General features: G+C 47.9%; 1 protein-coding gene across 1 annotated transcript in view; it reads right to left on the bottom strand.

Moving 5' to 3' along the window:
• COL24A1 (collagen type XXIV alpha 1 chain) overlaps positions 1–16,265 on the bottom strand; it is an 826,732-nt gene extending 810,467 nt beyond the window's left edge. The window contains exon 1 of the mRNA XM_085602067.1: positions 14,050–16,265. Coding sequence (XP_085458193.1) covers positions 14,050–14,105 — 56 coding nt within the window. The 5' untranslated portion in view covers positions 14,106–16,265. The remainder of the gene's footprint in view (positions 1–14,049) is intronic.
• Positions 16,266–18,910: the final 2,645 nt, after the last annotated feature.

Genomic DNA, 18,910 nt, shown 5'->3' with positions numbered 1-18,910 from the left:
TTGAATGGTCTGCTTGCTTACAAGTCCTATGTGATATATTTCCCCAATTAATGGACAATTTAGGGCTCTCCTCTATGCTCTTGTGACTTAATGGTCAGCTGTCATCATTGAGCTATATACTCAGCATCCGGTGAAACACAGTGCTAGTGGTACACTGGAATTTATGTCACATCTTCTTTGCTGTCAGAATTGGGAAATATGTCAAAACTGTAACTATTGTAGGGATATAAGCCGAAAAATGACCACATAGGAGCAACTCCTAAGTTGCGTTTCCCTAAACAAAATTCACAAACATACAGCAGGATGGTAGAGGAGAAGTAGATAGTGTTCACAAACAAATGTTTCATTTGTCACAGGCAATAGTCAATGTGGTACACACTGGAGAAGAGCACCTCCACTAGTTTTAACGCATGTACAAAGGTTGTCTACTTTGACAAAAGAAAGACAGATGGAATTCTCAACCTCTTCTTATTGAAGTGAACCATGCTTGGTGATACGGAGGGAAGTAGCTGAACTGTTCTCTGTGCTTGCATGTATAATTCTCAAGTTTAGTAGAGTCCTCCAATTTACTACTCAAGACATACTAATTGATTCTGTATTATACATGTAACAGAAGAGTTACTAAACACAGCTACTTGGAAGTGTGGAAGTCCCCACAAGGGATTGGCATCAAGTTAAATTTATTGACTTCCTAGCAGAGGACCCAATAGAAGCGACATGTTCATTTCAAGAGCATCCCCACATTTGAATAGTAGTAAATCTACCTAAGTCGCCCAGAACATATACTTACCATGTCCTGACACTGACTAAATGTTCCTTCCCAGCCAGACCACAATTCCTTCTATACTAATGGTAAAGCCACTCCCTTCTCTTATTTGAAACCCTGAAACTAGCAATGTCCCGAAGAAATGTAGGCACTCATGGCTGCCTCTGTATAAAAAAACGGATCACCTGCAGATAGAAGCTATGATCCACTTTTTTAGACCAGATGACCCTCTCTCAAACTATCCCACCAAACTGCCTAATCACCAAACCAGAATATATACAGCCAAGAACTAATCAAATAAAAAAGCTAATGACTTGACCATTGGTTCAACAAAGAAATTAGTTCTCAGAGAAAGGTCATGCTAGTCCTTGAGAGGAGATGGAAAAATGCCCCTTCTCTTCCATACTCTCTGGACTAAGGAAGGAAAGAAAGCAATACAAGAGATGCATTTGCTTGTAAAATCCTGTTTTCAAAGATCAAATTCAAAACCACTATGAATACAACTAGAGAAGTTTTCAAGATCATCCATGACCAATCACAGGTCGTCTGGGATCCACCATATAAAACCCCTAAAGTTGATGACAAATCACTTCTCCTTACAACCACCACCCATAAAAAAACTTACCTTAAAAGGGGCCTATAAAAAAACGAAACCATCATCATACTACTCCAGTCCTTTATACATCGGTTTTCTTAAACCACATGATGACTCTCACTAGCCCTAGTGGGTGGAGATTATAAACTTCTAATTTACGTGTGGCTTCTTCACGGATTTCTTTGAGGTAGGCTGTGTTCACATGCCTCTAAAAAAATGTAATGCAGTGTTACACCTGCCATCTTTGGAGTGTTTTTCCCCTGTCTTTTTTGCTTCTGACCTCCTGTTTTTGACAATGTGCCGCATTTCATGTTTGCTGGTTAAGAACTCTGGGCACTTTACCACTGCTGATCAGTGCTAAAGTGCAATTGCTCCCTGTGTAAATTATAATTGTGATTAGTTGCCCATGATTGGCGTATTTGATTTACTGGTAAGTCCTGAATTAAGTGCACTATGTGTGCCCAGGGCCTGTAAATCAATTACTACTAGTGGGCCTGCAGCACTGATTGTTCCACCCACATGAGTAGCCCTGTAACCATGTCTCAGACCTGCCTCTGCAATGTCTGTGTGGGTAATTTTAAACTGCCATGTCGACCTGGAAAGTGCATCCACTTGTCAGGCCCACACCTTCCCTTTTACTACATGTAAGGCACCCCTAGGGTAGGCTCAATGGAGCACCATGGGCATGGTGCAGTGTATTTGAAAGGTAGGACATGTACTTGTGTGTTGTACATGTCCTGATAGTGAAATACTGCTAATTTTGTTTTTCACTATTGTAAGAACTATCTCTTCCATAGGGTATCATTGGAGCTGCCATGTAACCTACCTCTTGAAGGTGTAACTTCCAATTGGGAAGAGATGGAGATTTGGAGTTTGGGGTCCCTGAACTAGCAATTTAAAAAAACATCTTTTAGTGAAGTTGGTTTTCAAACTGAGTGTTTGAAAATGCCACTTTCGGAAAGTGCAAAAAGAACAACTGATGGACAGATTGCTGCACAATGTCAAACATTCACCTCAGTACAGAGATCTTGGCCTTAATCCATCGTTTTTTGCTCCCCATGCCTTTCCAGTTCAGACCCAGATGGTGAGGGGTGATGCCCCAAAACCGGTCCCACGATGCTGGTTTCCAGTCCAGGGAGGACCTGGCTTGGCAGTTCGGGCTGGACTGTTCCCATGAGGTACAGGGTCAAGACTGATTTGCACTGGGGTGGCATGGTGAGAAAAATAATTATGGATTCAACCCAGATCTCTTGACTGGGGGAGAATGTTTGATTTACTCTGCATTCCGTCCATCATCTGTGTGTCTTTTACGTTCAGAAAGTGGGCATTTTCTTGCTTTAGTATTCTGTGCCTCTGCCTGTCTGTGGAATCCACATCTGGGGGAGGGTGACAGTTGGGCTGTTTGTGCATTCACTCTAGACAGTCCCACAAAGGGTGCTGATGTGTGCCCTGCATATACTGATGGCCCATCACCAGGCTTATGGGTCTTCCTGAACTAGAGTGGTGGCAGGAATTGTCAATGACACCTGAATGAGGCTCTGCCTATCTTCACACAAATCTGTCTCCACCCCCCTGTAATGTGTCTGTAGCCAGGTCAGGGAAAGGAAGTGCCTTGTGCTCTGCAAATACTTTCCTTTGAAGTTTGCTTACTTCAAAGTCAGAAAATTGGTATATGTATTGGAGCTGTGGATCCAAAACTTCAGAACACCTCTGGACTAAGAGGAGATTCTGGCAACATGAAGTGCTGGATAATATAGGAAGGGAACTGCCACTATTCTTGTTGCTTTGTTCTGCTGGCCTACTGCTTGCTGCTTCGGTCTTGGGCAGTGAAAGGACTGGACTTTGCTCTCTACATTCTGCTTGCCAAGGTTCTCCAAGGGCTTGTGTGTGCTTGCCTCCTGTTAAGAAGTCTCAGGGCCATCAAAGACATCATCTGCAGCCCCTGAATTCCTCTGCTGGTAGTTCTGACCTGCAAAATGGGGCCAGTTCCAGTTCTGGGCCCTTGGAGGTGGCTTTTGCTGCAAAAAAACAAAAAAATCCATGCATTGACCTCCAGTGCCTGTTTTTCCTGAAGCAAGACTACTGTTCGGTTGAAAACCAATGCATCGCCGTGGTGCAGCCGAAGAATCAACACAGCACCTGCTGTGCAGCTGAATTCTGAGCACCGTGTCTCAGACGTCCAAGGTACCGACTCTGAATCCAATGCAGGCCCTCCAGTGCAGCTATATAAATAGATGCTTCACCTGCTTTGCAGCTGGAAAATCTACACAGCACCTGTTTCGCCACCACCACATCGTCCCAGTGCACCCAGATTTTTGATGCATTGCACCTGTGTGCCAAGTTCTTCAGCGATGTTGCCCAGCAGTAAGGAACTGAGGTTCTGTGTCCAGAGATCGACGCATCACATACCCTCACAGTAAGGAACCAATGCATCACCTCCCCTGAGAGTAAAGAAGCAATGCTTCCCCCCCCCCTGTACTGCAGTGAGGAACCAATGCATCTCCTCCCCTGGCAGTAAGGAACCGACACATAACCTCCCCTGGGAGGAAGGAACAGACGCATCACTTTGCTTTTACGGCACCTCACCTCTCCTCTCCTGTGCCTGTTTTTGTCTTTGTTTTTGACACATCCCAGGTATTTTGTAATAAAAGTGACACATCCATAGTTTCCTATGGACTGAACTATTTTGAACCATTTAAAAGGGATATATTTACTTGTGTATGTTGGGCTCTTGTTGTTTTGGTCTTGTTTTATTCAGATAAATATCGGTTATTTTTCTAAACTGTTGAGGTGTCATTTTGTAGTGTTTTCACTGTGTTACTGTATGTGTATGTACAAATGCTTTACACATTGCCTCTGGGGTAAGCCTGGCTGCTCATGCCAAGCTACCAAAAGTGTGAGCAGGGATTATCTTAGGTGTGTAACTTCCATAACCTGACTAGACTAAGGGTCCCTACTTGGACAGGGTGCAACCCACTGCCAACAAGAAACCTCCATTTCTAACATGCAGACACTAAAAACTTTGACAGCGACATACTTATCATAGGCTATTCTTCAAGTCTAAAATCAAAGAGAAATGTGTATACTAAATTATAGAAATCCATAGCACAGATAAAATCAGACTCTGAGCCTGCATCAGTCTGCCTTTAGATTGGACCCTGTTACAGAAAGAACCATGCTAAAGATAATTGATGACTTCTTGTGCCTCTTAGATGAGGGTAGCAATTGCATTCTGATACTCCTTGATTTGACCACTGACTTTGACACTATCAACCACAACATCCTACTCCACATTTTACATAACAGGATGGGTATAGGAAGTATACTAGCCTCAAGACAATTCAACTAGTACATTAAAACTTTAGAGATAATTTGCTCCAGCGCAGGTATTGAATTCCACTACTAAGTGGATGCTACATAACTCTCTATCAAGATTGACAGCATCAAAAACACACTTGTGCTATGTCTGACATTAGTGTATGAATGGTTGATGTGCAAATGGAACACATAAAAGATGGTGTTCCCAGTGGTTAATTTGTGCATGGTGCTTTCCGGTGCGCAGCACCGGCACTTATTTTACCCGGCCGGGTCTACATGATTTTTCTCCTCCGGCAGATCGATGGCCCGATAATGATTAAAATACATTTCTGCTCTCCTTCTGTGGCAGCTGCCTGGTATGCCTCCTGGTATGTCCTCATAGGAAGTCCCACCCTGGTCCACGCATACTGCAAGAACGTCGTCATCACGTTAGTGATGTCACGTCCGCAGATTGCGTATGCCTTTTACGGAACATTGTTTAATTTCCGTTTAAGACTGGCCGAGGGCGGGCTTTTGGCTAAGCTGGGGCACGGCATGCTGGAAGTGTGCAGGATTTGCACTAAACGTTTTAAAGTCCATGCGAAGTGAATATACACGAGTGCCGGCCCCCGCAATTAATACAGGTATAAATTTTATATATTCGATTTACTTTCTGCTTAAAACCAAGTAGAAAGCGATACCAAAGGGGATGATGGACGGAGCGTTTGAGCAAATCAAACACTCACCCCCAGTCAACTGATCTGGGTTTAATCCATCATCATTCTTTAGCTCACTCCACCACCCCAGTTCAAACATGGCCATATGCAAATCAGTCTGACCCTGTGCCTCATGGGAACAGTCCAGCCCGAACTGCCAAGCCATGTCTTCCCTGGACCGGAAACAAGCATCCGGGACCGGTTTCGGGTTCATAACCCTCATCAGCCAGGCTATCTTGAATCCAGTGGCAAAGTGAGCAAGGGACCCACGTCTGGACATACCCTGCCAACTTAGGGCGAACAAAGCGATACCAAAGGGGATGATGGACGGAGCGTTTGAGCAAATCAAACACTCACCCCCAGTCAACTGATCTGGGTTTAATGCATCATCATTCTTTAGCTCACTCCACCACCCGAGTTCAAACATGACCATATGCAAATCAGTCTGACCCTGTGCCTCATGGGAACAGTCCAGCCCGAACTGCCAAGCCATGTCTTCCCTAGACCGGAAACAAGCATCCTGGGACCGGTTTCGGGTTCATAACCCTCATCAGCCAGGCTATCTTGAATCCAGTGGCAAAGTGAGCAAGGGACCCACGTCTGGACATACCCTGCCAACTTAGGGCGAACAAAGCGATACCAAAGGGGATGATGGACGGAGCGTTTGAGCAAATCAAACACTCACCCCCAGTCAACTGATCTGGGTTTAATCCATCATCATTCTTTAGCTCACTCCACCACCCCAGTTCAAACATGGCCATATGCAAATCAGTCTGACCCTGTGCCTCATGGGAACAGTCCAGCCCTAACTAGGAAGCTTGTTTCCGGTCCAGGGAAGACATGGCTTGGCACTTCGGGCTGGACTGTTCCCATGAGGCACAGGGTCAGACTGATTTGCATATGGCCATGTCGGAACTGGGGTGGCAGAGTGGGCTAAAGAACGGTGGTGGATTAAATCCAGATCAGTTGACTGGGGGTGAGTGCTTGCAATGTTCAACACTCCGTCCATCATTTCCTTTGGTTTTGCTTTGTTCACCATAAGTTGGCAGGGTATGCTCAGACGTGAGTCCCTTGCTCACTTTGCCACTGGATTCAAGCAAGCCTGGCTGAAGACGGCTGAAATGCCAGAAACCGGTCCTAGGAAGCTTGTTTCCGGTCCAGGGAAGACATGGCTTGGCAGTTCGGGCTGGACTGTTCCAATGAGGCACAGAGTCAGACTGATTTGCATATGGCCATGTCTGAACTGGGGTGGCAGAGTGGGCTAAAGAACGGTGGTGGATTAAACCCAGATCAGTTGACTGGGGGTGAGTGCTTGCAATGTTCAACACTCCGTCCATCATTTCCTTTGGTTTTGCTTAAAACCAACTAGAGCCGCAGTACTACTCCAAGATCCACCACGTCACCACCCTGGAAGAGAAAGAGAGCACTGTGATGATCATCCCGCCATCGACCATCTGCAACTACAACCGGTTCCTCGGCCATCACCAAAAATGACATGCTGTGGGCTGGCCAGCTCCTGTACTTAGAGGATGTGGAGAGCTATGGTGACTACTTGCAGGCCCTAGGCCTTGCTGACAACTCCCCCAAATCGGCACGTCCTTCAGCATGTGGAGCTTCTTCCAGCACACAGGCCAAAACATGGAGTACATGCTGCTCTGGTGCCAGTACTGCAATGAGGAATGCGGCGTTGTGCAATTCACCAATGTGAGTAGCCATGTAGTGCCGAAAAACGTAATACATATGCATGTAAGTTTATTAATATGCATACAATGGTGAGCCCTAGCTTCCTTGGATCACCTGTCTCACACTATGGAGCAGGGCAGGCCTTAAGCACTAGTATGCCACAGTTGTCAACAGTCAATTAGCGACAGTTATCAAAAAAGTCAGTAAGCCAGAGGCATATTCTTTGTAAAGGAACAAACGAGCAACAAGCCTAAAGTGCGCGGACAATAAAATGGATTTAAGAAAACGCAGCGTTTCTAGCACTAAATGTTCTGAGTTTATGATCTGAAACAGTAGAGTAAAGCTGACGACCCTACAATACGGTGTTATTCTCTGTGTTCAGTGCTCTTCAGTTGCAGTTTAGCTGAGGGAACAGAAGTGGGTGTTCTGATGGTTACATTGGTGGGCAGGACAGCATCAAGGTGCGCACTGACAATGTGCATTCTTAGAGGATGCAACCTTCTTGCCTTTGGTAATTCCTTAATTTGAGCTGTTGGTTTTCAGTGCTCAGCACCGTTTCTTTTCATTAGCACCAGTTAAGGACATTTATGCACGAGGAGATGAAGTGATTTGCTCAGAAAGAGGATGTTGAGCCGACCAGAGACTCGAACCCCCCGCTGCCAAGTCAGCAGCTCTGGACATTACACCACATACTCTCCCCACTTTCTTGGTTGTTCTATTTTACACGGCGCTAACATGAGAAAGGGTCTGGTGCAGGCTTCCTCCTGGTGAGAGCCCTGACACTTATATTTTTACAAATTAACCACTGGGTGTTCCACTTAGTATCTCCAAGTAGGTCCAAGCCCCCACCTCCTGACTAGATGGTTAAATTACAAGCTCTAAACATCTTCTCCAAAATTGTATATGCAACCATATTTCTTTCGTATACATTAGAGCAGTCACTCCGTCATGACCTTCACTTCAAAGAAGTCCCCAAAAGTGCTGGATTGCAACTGAAACTGCTGTGCAACATTACAGCATGCAGGGACACAGGGAGACACTACGAGCACAAGCGGATGCGTACTGTTGATGAATGTGTGACTAAAGAGTTGGTCCTCCCCTGGTACCCCTATGATGTCTGTTGAAAAAACAAGTCATTACAACCATACAAGGAAAAGTTCTTATAAATATGGTCTGTATGGTTACGTGCATGTTTTTTCCTGTTTAATGGCAGAGAAAATTAGCAATTGCAAAAAGCAGGGTAAAAACGAGGGACTGAGATAAGCCTACTGACCCTTCATGGGCTACATAAAGGCTGAAAAATGTCAACTTATCGGATGCCTGGGAACATTAATTCCTAAAAGCATCACACTGATCTATTTTAACCTAGCCTTAGATCACAGAATAATAAACTTGTTACAAAGGATTTAAAGGCTATTTTAACACACTCACTCACTCCTGCCTTCACTCACTGCTACCACTGAAAGAGCTCCACTTACAAACGTATCTAGCCCACCCATTCACAATCAGTGTCTGTGAGAGGGTCCAATGATGAAGCATGCCACAGGTGGTACCTGTGGGTGAGGTATATATATATATATATATATATATATTTTTTTTTTTTTCTTTTCTACCACCATCTCAGAGAAAGTTTACTGTCTGAGAAATTGCGAAGCAAGCACCGATTTACCTGGGTGCATTACGCTCACTTGTCTCAGATACAGGCAAGACAGACACTGTCACAAATAACTGGGTCTCACCTCTCCTTGTGTTTATAGCATTTGTCCCTAGCCATGATTTCAGGTTTGGTACCCAAGCCTTGGAGATATCAAGAACTGCTAACTTTAAAAAAAAAAGACATTACACAGCCCCTTGAAACTCGGCAAAATGTATTGCATTATTAAAATTTGTACCACTTTCCTTGGGCTAGCTAAACATCCTAATGATCACTCAATAGACAAATTGCATGTACCTCCGGGATATGCAGAAAGCACTCTGTTGCCTTACAGGACCACAGTAAGGTCAATAAATACTCTACGCATGAAACAAATAAGTAACACAACCACAAATCGGGTATTAGCTCTGGGTGGATATGATCCGAATGGGACTGCTGTGAGGTTTGCAGGTGAGTTGTTGACATAGAAGTGGAAATGAAGAGGGCATACCACATGCTGGGTGACACTAGAGAGACTGGCACATTTGTGGTGTTTCCATGCCATGACATGATCCCGTTTTCTGTGTCTGGACAATACAGTTTTCTTCAGGGAAATTAAAGGGTTTGATATATCATTATAGCCCTCCTGACCCACGTATCTCCAGGGAAAAGGGCTGTGCCTTTGTGAGCAATAGGGGCATGCAGCCATGTAAGAGGCTTTTAATTTTTACCAATGAGAGACTTGGTGTGATGATGTGGTTATTTTATGGGAACACAGAGCTACAAATAAGTCATGCAAAGGACAAAGATGGCTGCAAGTTCATACCACAACAGTATCCATGGGGGGTCTGGGGGAAAATGGGACAGTAATCTGTGTTCCTTGGAGAGAGTTGACAGCCGAGGGCAGCAGGTCACTCGCCTAATAAAGCTATCTAGAACATGGGTACAATTGCTTGTAACAAGGATCCTAGAGGTGGGACAGCAAACAGAACTCACCCTGTGATCTTGTTTCCTCTGGAGCAGCAGTTCTATTAGCTTTGTTCATAACATTGTTGTCTTAGGTGTATCATCTGTTAATACACCTAAACCTATATTCGGCAAATGCGTGACAAAATACTGTGCCAAAGAAAGGGGTGTGCCCTCATTCAAATGTAGAATGATGTCATATAACAACTTCTTAAGAAATGTATAGCTGTAATTTAGAAGATACTGCAGCAGGGAGGGACATTTGCGATCAACCTAATATGTTAACCTGCTCTACAACGTGCACCGATAAATGGAATATATAGCTGAATGAGACAGTTATGTTTCAATGCCCTTCAACTGGTGTACAGCGCTGTAAAGCACATCCAATGATAGACGAACAATAAAGTGTGAGAGATCATGAATCCACTGCATCTGACCCTGAGACCCCCAGTTTGAGCGGAGACCCTCCATTCTCTGGGAGGAGGGTTCCTATGCATCTGAAAGCATCAGCACTGAAAGGAAAGCCACCCTCCGAGTGGTGCAAGACTGTTTCTCTGCAGCAATCTTCTTGCCTTGAAAGTCAACAAACGATGTACCAGTGTCAACAGAGTTAGCTTAGGCACTGCATCTCTTGGCGGTTGCCCCTGAAGACCTGTCATTCTTCAATATCACACTAAATCAGACCACAGTATATTCATTTTGGAGGAACAGGAGGCACTGGTGTGTCACATTTGTTTATCTGGAAGGTAAACCTGACAATACCAAGACTTAAGCTCTGCTTAAAAAGGCTGGGTTTTCTTTTGCCGATTCTTTCCTGGGTGGCTGTCCAGTTCAAGGGCTAAAACTGCTCTCATTCCATTAGAGAATGTAACTAATTAATGTAATGGTAACCAAGTTGCAGACCGTAGCTTAGAACTCATTGGGTGGTTGGGTCAAATATCAAAGTAATTGTTATCAATATTTAGTAAATTACTTTTTTTTTTAAATACTACACGTAATGGAGTTCACATTGAACACCCCTGACTAGTCCCTTCTATAGCATCCCTCAAGACAGATATCAAGAACATATCTGGCATATTCCTTGGAAGGCAAAGAGAAATCTTGCTTTTCAAGAAACAGAAGCAGGGTTAAGGTTTTGCAAAAACAATGGCAAAACAAGCATTGACAAAGTCAAAATACTGGCCACCACTCCCAGGCCTAGTGACTTTCCAATACGTATTTTCTCCTTATGATGTTTCCATCACCAGGCTCACAGCTTGTGCTTTTCTGCCTACCTAAGTCAATTTCAAACACACTCTCATTCATCTGTTTTAATGTGGTCTTCATCATATTTATGAATGTCCCTGTCCATCTTCTAACAATGCTAGTTTTAAAATAGCAGCTTCAAGAGACAAAAGGCAGATGTAAATATTTACAATGTGGAAAGTTTAGATACATTAGTTGAATTAAATATAAATAGTTCTAATTACTGGTGTCAATAATTTCTCAGATATTGATTTGTTGTCATTTCCATGTGCATTTTTACTCGATGATGAATGTTTTACCAGAGTTATTGAAATAAATAGACTCCTGCTCTGATTCAATGCGTATATTGTCTAGGCCGGGCATCAGTGTCTCCTGCTGAGATTACCAAGCGGGGCTCCCCTCTTCTCAGCTGGAAGAATGAGCTCATAACAGTCTCTCTGCACCCCCATCCGTATGTTTGATGTTGTCCAGTGTTCAGTGGTGTAGGCACGCTCGGGAAAAGTTGTGGCCCATCATCAGAAAAGACTTGTCTTCTGTATTGCTGCTGCTAATTCCAGCCTCTTGGTAAAGTTATACTTCAGGCCCAACCAGCAAAGAAGAGAGCCCCTAAACGCTTCCTGTCATAATTCACAACTGGCGACACTTCATCAGGTGCTCGGGAGGCAAGCCTGAGAACGTGGTTTGGTCTGTTACTGTTTTTCAATCCATGCTCTCACCCATGGATGTACTCATCTACCCGTCTATTTACTCACGTAATCACTCATCGGTGCGATGAGACGATTCATTCATTCATACATCTCCTCAGGCAGACATCCATCCATCAACCTGTTGCCCCGTTGAGCCGCACACATAAAAATCGCTATTCATAAGAATCTCTTTGTGTTATTTCAAAAGTGAAGCCTATTGGTTTTGGTAGTGCTCGTTAATTAAAGGCAGTCACTGTCTGGGCTCAGTGACAGGCAGAGCAGAAACCCCGCGAAGAATGTGGAAAACTACAAAAAAGGCTCGCGCATCCAAAGCACAGTCCGGGGGCTTTCATGTTGCCGCGTCACCAAACGGGTGAGACGCTGTTACTTCCTTTATGAACCCTCTGTGATTTCTCTCATATGGCTTTCATCAGCCCCGGAGGAGAGCGCTGGCAGCCTGGGCTTGGGGCAGCGCGAGCAGAGGCTGGCTGTCTGGGTGTCCCACACTCCAACTCTTTCATATTGCGGGGGGGGGGGGGGGGGGGTGGCTTCCCTTGGACCCGCTGCGCGCTCATAGAGTTCCTTCTGTCGCTTTTCAATAAGGCGTTGTGAATTTCCCTCTTACGCAACCATTGTCCCGTCAATGTACGCACAACAGGAGGCAAAAACGATTTCATAATTACCCACCAGACCCACAAACACAACCTCCACACTACACAAAAACCTAATAAGCTACAGGCACAAAAAACACACCTGTCTGCACATGCAACCAAGCGCTCGAACCCCAAACACATCAGTAGAGCTGGTATTTAACATTGTTGTGACAGGATACGCTTGCACCGCTGTTACTGGACACAGTTTTCAGTAAATTCCTGCTACACACTGCTGAGAAGATTCCAGGGAATGGAAACAGCCCCCGACTGTTTAAACACGACTTAACCTCACACGCTCATGTTAAGATGTGGGGGGCGGGCAGCAGCGGGGGCAAAGCTATCAACAGTGCAGCAGGTAACGTGGCACCGGTTCCAGGATGCTGAGGCGCACGCTGCACCCCTACTGTGGCAGTGTTTATAGCTGTCAGTCAAGCCAAGGAACGCTGGAGCGGATCCATGGGTGCCCAGCAGCAAGTCCCTGGACTCGGACCCGGAACCCTGGCCTACTAAAGCCCTACGTCACAGCCACGACTTTCTGAAAGTGGCGTGCGTAGCCAGGGTGTCATGGGCCCGAGTGCAAGAGAGGAAACGGCTCCCCTGGTCGCTGCCTGAACTGTGAAACATAACAATAACCAGGGTTCAGTGGGACCCGCAGGTCTCTGGGCCCCGGTGGCACTGCACCTGCTGCATCAATGGAAACCACGCCCAGCTTTCTGACGCTTCCACCTGGGTATCTACGTGTAAGTGGCTTCGGTCCCCCTCTCCCTCCGCACAGAACAAGTTGATACAGCTCTGGGAGGGAGGGACTTCTGGGACACTCCCCTCCTCCCGCCGGAGGCTCTGGGAGCTGAGCTCTCGCTACCCCAACCCCCACCCCCTGCCACGGCAGACATGCCCGGTGGACGTACAACCAGAGCATTCATTTCTGAGGGAGCTTTAAATAGCTCCGCGGCACATGCAACTCCCTGTGCTGTATTTTTAACTGACCGCGACATGGGGCTGTGTGTGACACCTCCCGAGCGGAGTGACTGGGAGACCACAGGGGACGACGCCGTCTCCAGAAATAGCGGCGCATTAACACCTCATCTACAAACTGAGTGTGGCATACACACTGGCCCTTTCACAAATGTACTGCGTGCTCTGTGGAAAAAGGGAAGTCAGTCGTACAAAAACGCTTTTTACCTAAAAGTATTCTGAGCATGGCGTCCGTAAAGCGAATAACGTTATCAGTGTTGGTGCACATTCGCAGGCCATCCTAATTAACGCTTCTAATCTATTTTCGCTAAACGCTGTATGTAGCTAGAGCCACGCTGAGGCAAGCCATGCACAAGCCGAGCCCACACATGTCCCTTTATTTATCTAAATAGACACGGACAGAGTATGTCTGCACGCACACACGTGCAGATAAGCTGGTATCTCTTAAGGAATGCGCAAGAACGCGCCGAATGCGCATCTGTCAGACTGCCCCAGGGGGCAAGGCAAGACCGGGAGCTGCTGTGTGAGAGGTCATTTTCTGCTTCACGGGAGCCACCGCTCCTGTCGGAGGGGGGCCCCGGGAGTCCGAGTCTCTGTCATCCCGCTCTGCAGCCACCACAGCCCCCGCGCCTCCTCCACATGATGCCTTTACGCTGATAAAAGCCCTGACACATCTCTCTCCCACTGGAAAGTTACTCGGGGAGGAGCGACGCTGCAGTAAGTTTGCTGACACACAACAGCTACCGGGGCAGATGGTGAACAAATACATTGGCACCGGAGGTGCGGGATAAACCTGTGCTCAGCCAAGCATGGGCCACATTTTTGGATACTCACGTCTCTGATGTGGGAGAGATGTTTCCACTCCTTGTCCTTTGGGCTCCTAAATGCATTTGTATGCATTTGTCCAAGCAGCGAGGTTCAAAACGAAAACAGAAGCCAACTGGAAACGCTGTGGGTCTCAGGTGCTGTCCATGAACTCAGATGTGTGCAGGCCCCCCCAGACGGTGCTCGGCGCTCCTCATGTCCGTTGTGTGGGAAAGGGGGCAGGTGATATCCCAGAAGGCCTCGGCAGTCAGGTGGGCAGAAGGATGTCCTGGGTCTTACCCCTTGACAGGCTGTGCTCTCTCCAGCAGAGAGGTGACTGCAGTGGTGGAGAGGGCTGTCTCGTACAGTGCTTCACAGAAGGTGATCCTGCAGTGGTGGAGAGGGCTGTCCCGTGCAGTGCTTCACAGAAGGTGATCCTGCAGTGGTGGAGAGGGCTGTCCCGTGCAGTGCTTCACAGAAGGTGATCCTGCAGTGGTGGAGAGGGCTGTCCCGTGCAGTGCTTCACAGAAGGTGATCCTGCAGTGGTGGAGAGGGCTGTCCCGTGCAGTGCTTCACATAAGGTGATCATGCAGTGGTGGAGAGGGCAGTCCTGTGCAGTGCTTCCCAGAAGGTGATCCTGCAGTGGTAGCGAAGGCTGCCTCGTGCAGTGCTTCACGGAGAGGTGCCTGCAGTGGTGGAGAGGGCTGTCTCGTGCAGTGCTTCACAGAAGGTGATCTTGCAGTGGTGGTTAGAGCAGTCCTGTGCAGTGCTTCCCAGAAGGTGATCCTGCAGTGGTGGGGAGGACTTTCCCATGCAGTGCTTCACAGACAGGTGATCCTGCAGTGGTGGAGAGGGCTATCCCGCGCAGTGCTTCACAGAAGCTGATTGGGGTGCTAGAGAGTGCTGTCCCGTGCTGTGCTTTACGGAGATGTAACTGCATGCAGTGCTAGGGGGATATCCAGTGCAGTGCTTGACAGAGTGGTGAACCAGGCAGTATTTGGCAGAGTGGAGCCCCCCTAGTGCACGACTCCCCTTCAGTGCGCTATAGAGCGTCAACAGCACCTTCTCCACAGAGGTGGGCTTTGAGTGGTAGAGAGAGGTGCAGCTGGCGTTGCTCCACAGAGTCGTGACCCTGGCAGTGATTGGGAGAGAGTGGAGCCTCGAGCTGCGCTTCTCTCATTCAGCGCGTTACCGGAGGGGTGTCACGAGCGCTGCTTCACGGAGAGGTGACCCTGGGAGGGAGAGGGGTCTGGCGGGCAGCTCTTCACTGAGATAAACCTGGCAGTGGGAGTCGGGTGTCCGAAGCTGCGCCCCACAGATGCGAACCTGGGAGGGGAGCGGGGAGGGCGCAGACGCTGCTCCACTGAGAGCCGACCCTGGCAGTCACAGACACAGATGTCCCAGGCTCCCCTTCATCCCCCGAGGGAGGTCCCAGTAAGTGTTTCAAAGAAAGGTGGCCCCGGGGGTGCAAGCAGGGCTTGTTAGATGGACGCTCAAGGAGTAATTATCCCAGGTGAATAGAGATTGTAAAAGTGGTCGTCCCATGCAGTCCTTCTCAGAGTGATAATCCTGGCAACGATGAGAGAGTCACGAGCCGTACTTTCAGTCCGGGTTGGATAGAAGAGTTGTACTCTACCAGACAGCGCTTCGCAGACACAGGCGGTACTTCTATCAGGCAGTGTCTCTCAGAGTGGACCAGGTTATGCTTGTCCCAGGCAGACCTCTTAAAGGGATGTCCCAGTCATTGTTTGAAAGTAGAGTGCCACATGCTGTGATTCGACCAGGCAGGGGTTGCCAGTAAGATCTGTGCAGCGGCGTGAAACTTAAACCCGACTCTTTGCGCTATGCTCCTGCTCTGAAGAGGGGGTCCCACGCGCAGTGCTGCTGTCGCCAGCTCTGAGGACTCCACAGACCTGAGATGCCGCCGGTGGGGCGCCCCGCAGCGGTGCCGGCGAGAGTGGCCGTGGGTGAGCCGGGTCCACTGGGAGTCCCTCGGCGCCTCTTGCTGGAAGGGAGAGCCGCCGCTGCAGCTCTCCCCGGTGCTGGGTGTTAAATTTCAGCGCTTCCTAAACTTCTGCTGACGTCACCACTGGCCGCCACGCCAAGGGAGCCGGAGGAGCCGCAGGAACCGCAGCAGCCGGGCTGGCCTATGGGGGCGCTCTGCAGCCGGTTGCCACGAAGCCTCCGCCGGAGTGAACCCACTCCTCTCACTGGTAGCTCTGCCTGTGATTGCCTCCAGCCGCTGCCCAGCTGTCAGATCGGCTTCTCATGCCACTCCCCCTTCTCCTGGTCAGCCCTGCTCCAAAACGAAAAGCAACCAGTCTGATTTACATCCGATAATTAATCAAACCAACAAGGCCTCATGTTTCCATTTTAGCTTGAGTAGAATTTATAAAAGTCGTTTTATATGGATGTCTTTCACTTGGATAATGCACAGTAATAGCATAGAAGAGAGGACGGTTTTTGCACCATGAGGATTTGCTCCAGTGTAGAGCAAATTTCAACTAATCTCTTACGGACTTTTGCTCCAACATAAGAGAGCTAAGCTGACTAGTAAAATGCAATTTACATTTGAATGGAAGTTTCCAAGAACTACACAACTAGACTTGTACACAGTTGCCACCCTGATTGTGCCATGCATGGCCAGTCAGTCCTGTATTTGTTCATCCGGCATGATGTGGCTTTCTGGGATTTTCAGTTGCGCTCAGTTAGACCTGGAATTTTTTGGTGTGTTCCTACTGTCTTTTTGCTTTCTGACCTCCTGTTTTATTGATGATGTGCTCGACTTCGTTTTTGCTGATTTCGTGTCCCTGCACACTTTCTCACTGCTATTCCTTTTTAAAGGGCAAGTGCTCCTACTGTTAGTTGTGTTATGATTGATTCTCCATGATTGGCATATTTGATTTACTAGTAAGCCCCTAGTACAGTGCACTGGGTGTGCCAAATGCTAATAGTAAGCATGCAGCACTGGTTGTGCCACCCACACAAGTAGCCTTCAAAGGTGTCTCAGACCTGTCGCTGCAGTGTCTGTGTGTAGTTTCTAACTGCCATGTCAACTTGGAAAGTGCACCCACGTACCAGGTCCTAAAGTCTGTTCTTACATGTGAGCCACCTCTCAGGTAGGCCCAAGGTAGCACTGTAGGCAGGGTGCATGGTATGTTGAAAGGTAGGACATGTGATGGTGTGTTTTGCATGCCCTAATAGTGAAATACTGTGCATTTAGTGTTTCGCTATTGAAAGGCTATCTGTAACATTGCTTAAAAGGGAGCTGCCTTGTAACATCTTACAAGTGCAACTTTGCATTGGGACAAGATAGAGAAATTGAGTTTAGACTTCCTGAACTCAGAATGTAAAAATACATCTTTTAGTGAAGATGATTTTTATACTTTGGCATTTTCTTTCGTAACCATCCTGTGTGCCCTCTGCTATTTGGGTAATCACCATCTGTGTTTGAAGTGACAGGAGCTGGGGGTGTGCATTCACACTAGACAGACACAAGGGGAAGGTTGAGGTGTGCCTTGGAGGTACAGGTAAATATTTATTGCATATAGTTAATTAAAACAATTACAATTTTGTATTAAAATCATCACATTTGCAAATATATATATTATCTACTGGCGGTCGCCAGTAGATAGTTATAGTTAGGACCGTGTTTCCATAGGAAATCTCAAAATTCTATTTTGAATAACTTTGGCGCCGGTTGACGAATCCTCGCGAAATTTTCAAAACTAATGAGGCGCTCCGTTCAGCTCCTACCCTGAAAGTCTCGGGGTGATTCGTCAAGCGGGGGCCAAGAAAAAAGGGGGGTCCCAAAACTCGTTTTCCCCATGCATTTTTGCATAGGACCTTTAGACACAGCTACAGCCCGAACGGCTGAACACAATTACTTGAAATTTGGCAGAGAGGTAGCCATAAGGTCAAGGAAGTGCCTTTCGCAGGTCTGGTGTAAATCTGTTCAGTATTTCCTGAGAAATTAGCATTTAAAAGCATATCAATATCTATACGCGCGCACCGTGCGCGCTTGGTGCGCTCACCCTGCAGTGCGCGAGCGCAATTCTGATTGGTTGTTAGTTGTCGGTAAACATCCGAATCGGTCGAAACCAGGAAGTGTCGGCCGCCATTTTGTCTCTCGCAGTCTGAGGGGGTCAAAATCAAAGGTGGAGAACGTGAAAATGGGGCAGAGTGGACAGTTCCTGACTCCCTAGCCTTGGTCAGGGCTGCCCGGGGGGGGGGTTGCGCAGCGGCCCGCCCCTTTGATGGCGGCCGCCTTAGTGCCACAGGAAGGCACAGGGGTGGGAGGTCGTGTCCCTGGGTTTGACCAAGGGAGACCCCGGACAGGTAGCTGCTTCCGGCGGGGAGGAGCAAAGGGGGGTACATATGCTGTCCCCGCCCCCTCCTCGCCCTCTTGTCCGCTCGTTCGCCTTGGGTTAGATCGTCGTCGCGAGTCGTCGTACCGTTGCGCCTGCTCCTTCTGATTTCGGTGAGTTGGCCGGTTGCATTCCTCGCCCCGGCCCTGTCCCTGGGCAGTGCCAGGCGACGGGGCCCTGTGGTAGGCGTACCACGGGCGGGGGGTGGTCGTGCCCTGAGCTGAGGCCAGTTATTGCCGAGGCGTGGGGGGGGGGTACGAGGTCGGGGTCGCGTTTTAACGTGTACGGTGGGGGAATGAGTGAACAGAATACTCGCAGCTCGGCATCGACTGCAGTACACGGGACACGGGTTTGGTACGGGGAGTCGTGACTTCGGCTGTGTTCATAGGCAAACCTCACCCCCCCCACTATCCCGTCGTGATGGCTTGGAGCAGGGAAACAAGTCTTGTCTTGGGGGGGGGATCGCGCACGCCTCCGGCGATGGGCTCGGTTTCCCCCGCGCTTACAGGTGTCAAGGGAAGGCT

This window comes from Triturus cristatus, chromosome 4_2 (genome assembly GCF_964204655.1).
Source record: "Triturus cristatus chromosome 4_2, aTriCri1.1, whole genome shotgun sequence".
Taxonomy (NCBI): domain Eukaryota; kingdom Metazoa; phylum Chordata; class Amphibia; order Caudata; family Salamandridae; genus Triturus; species Triturus cristatus.
The sequence above is the reverse complement of the archived record's forward strand: the minus strand, read 5'-3'. Positions and strand labels throughout refer to the sequence as shown.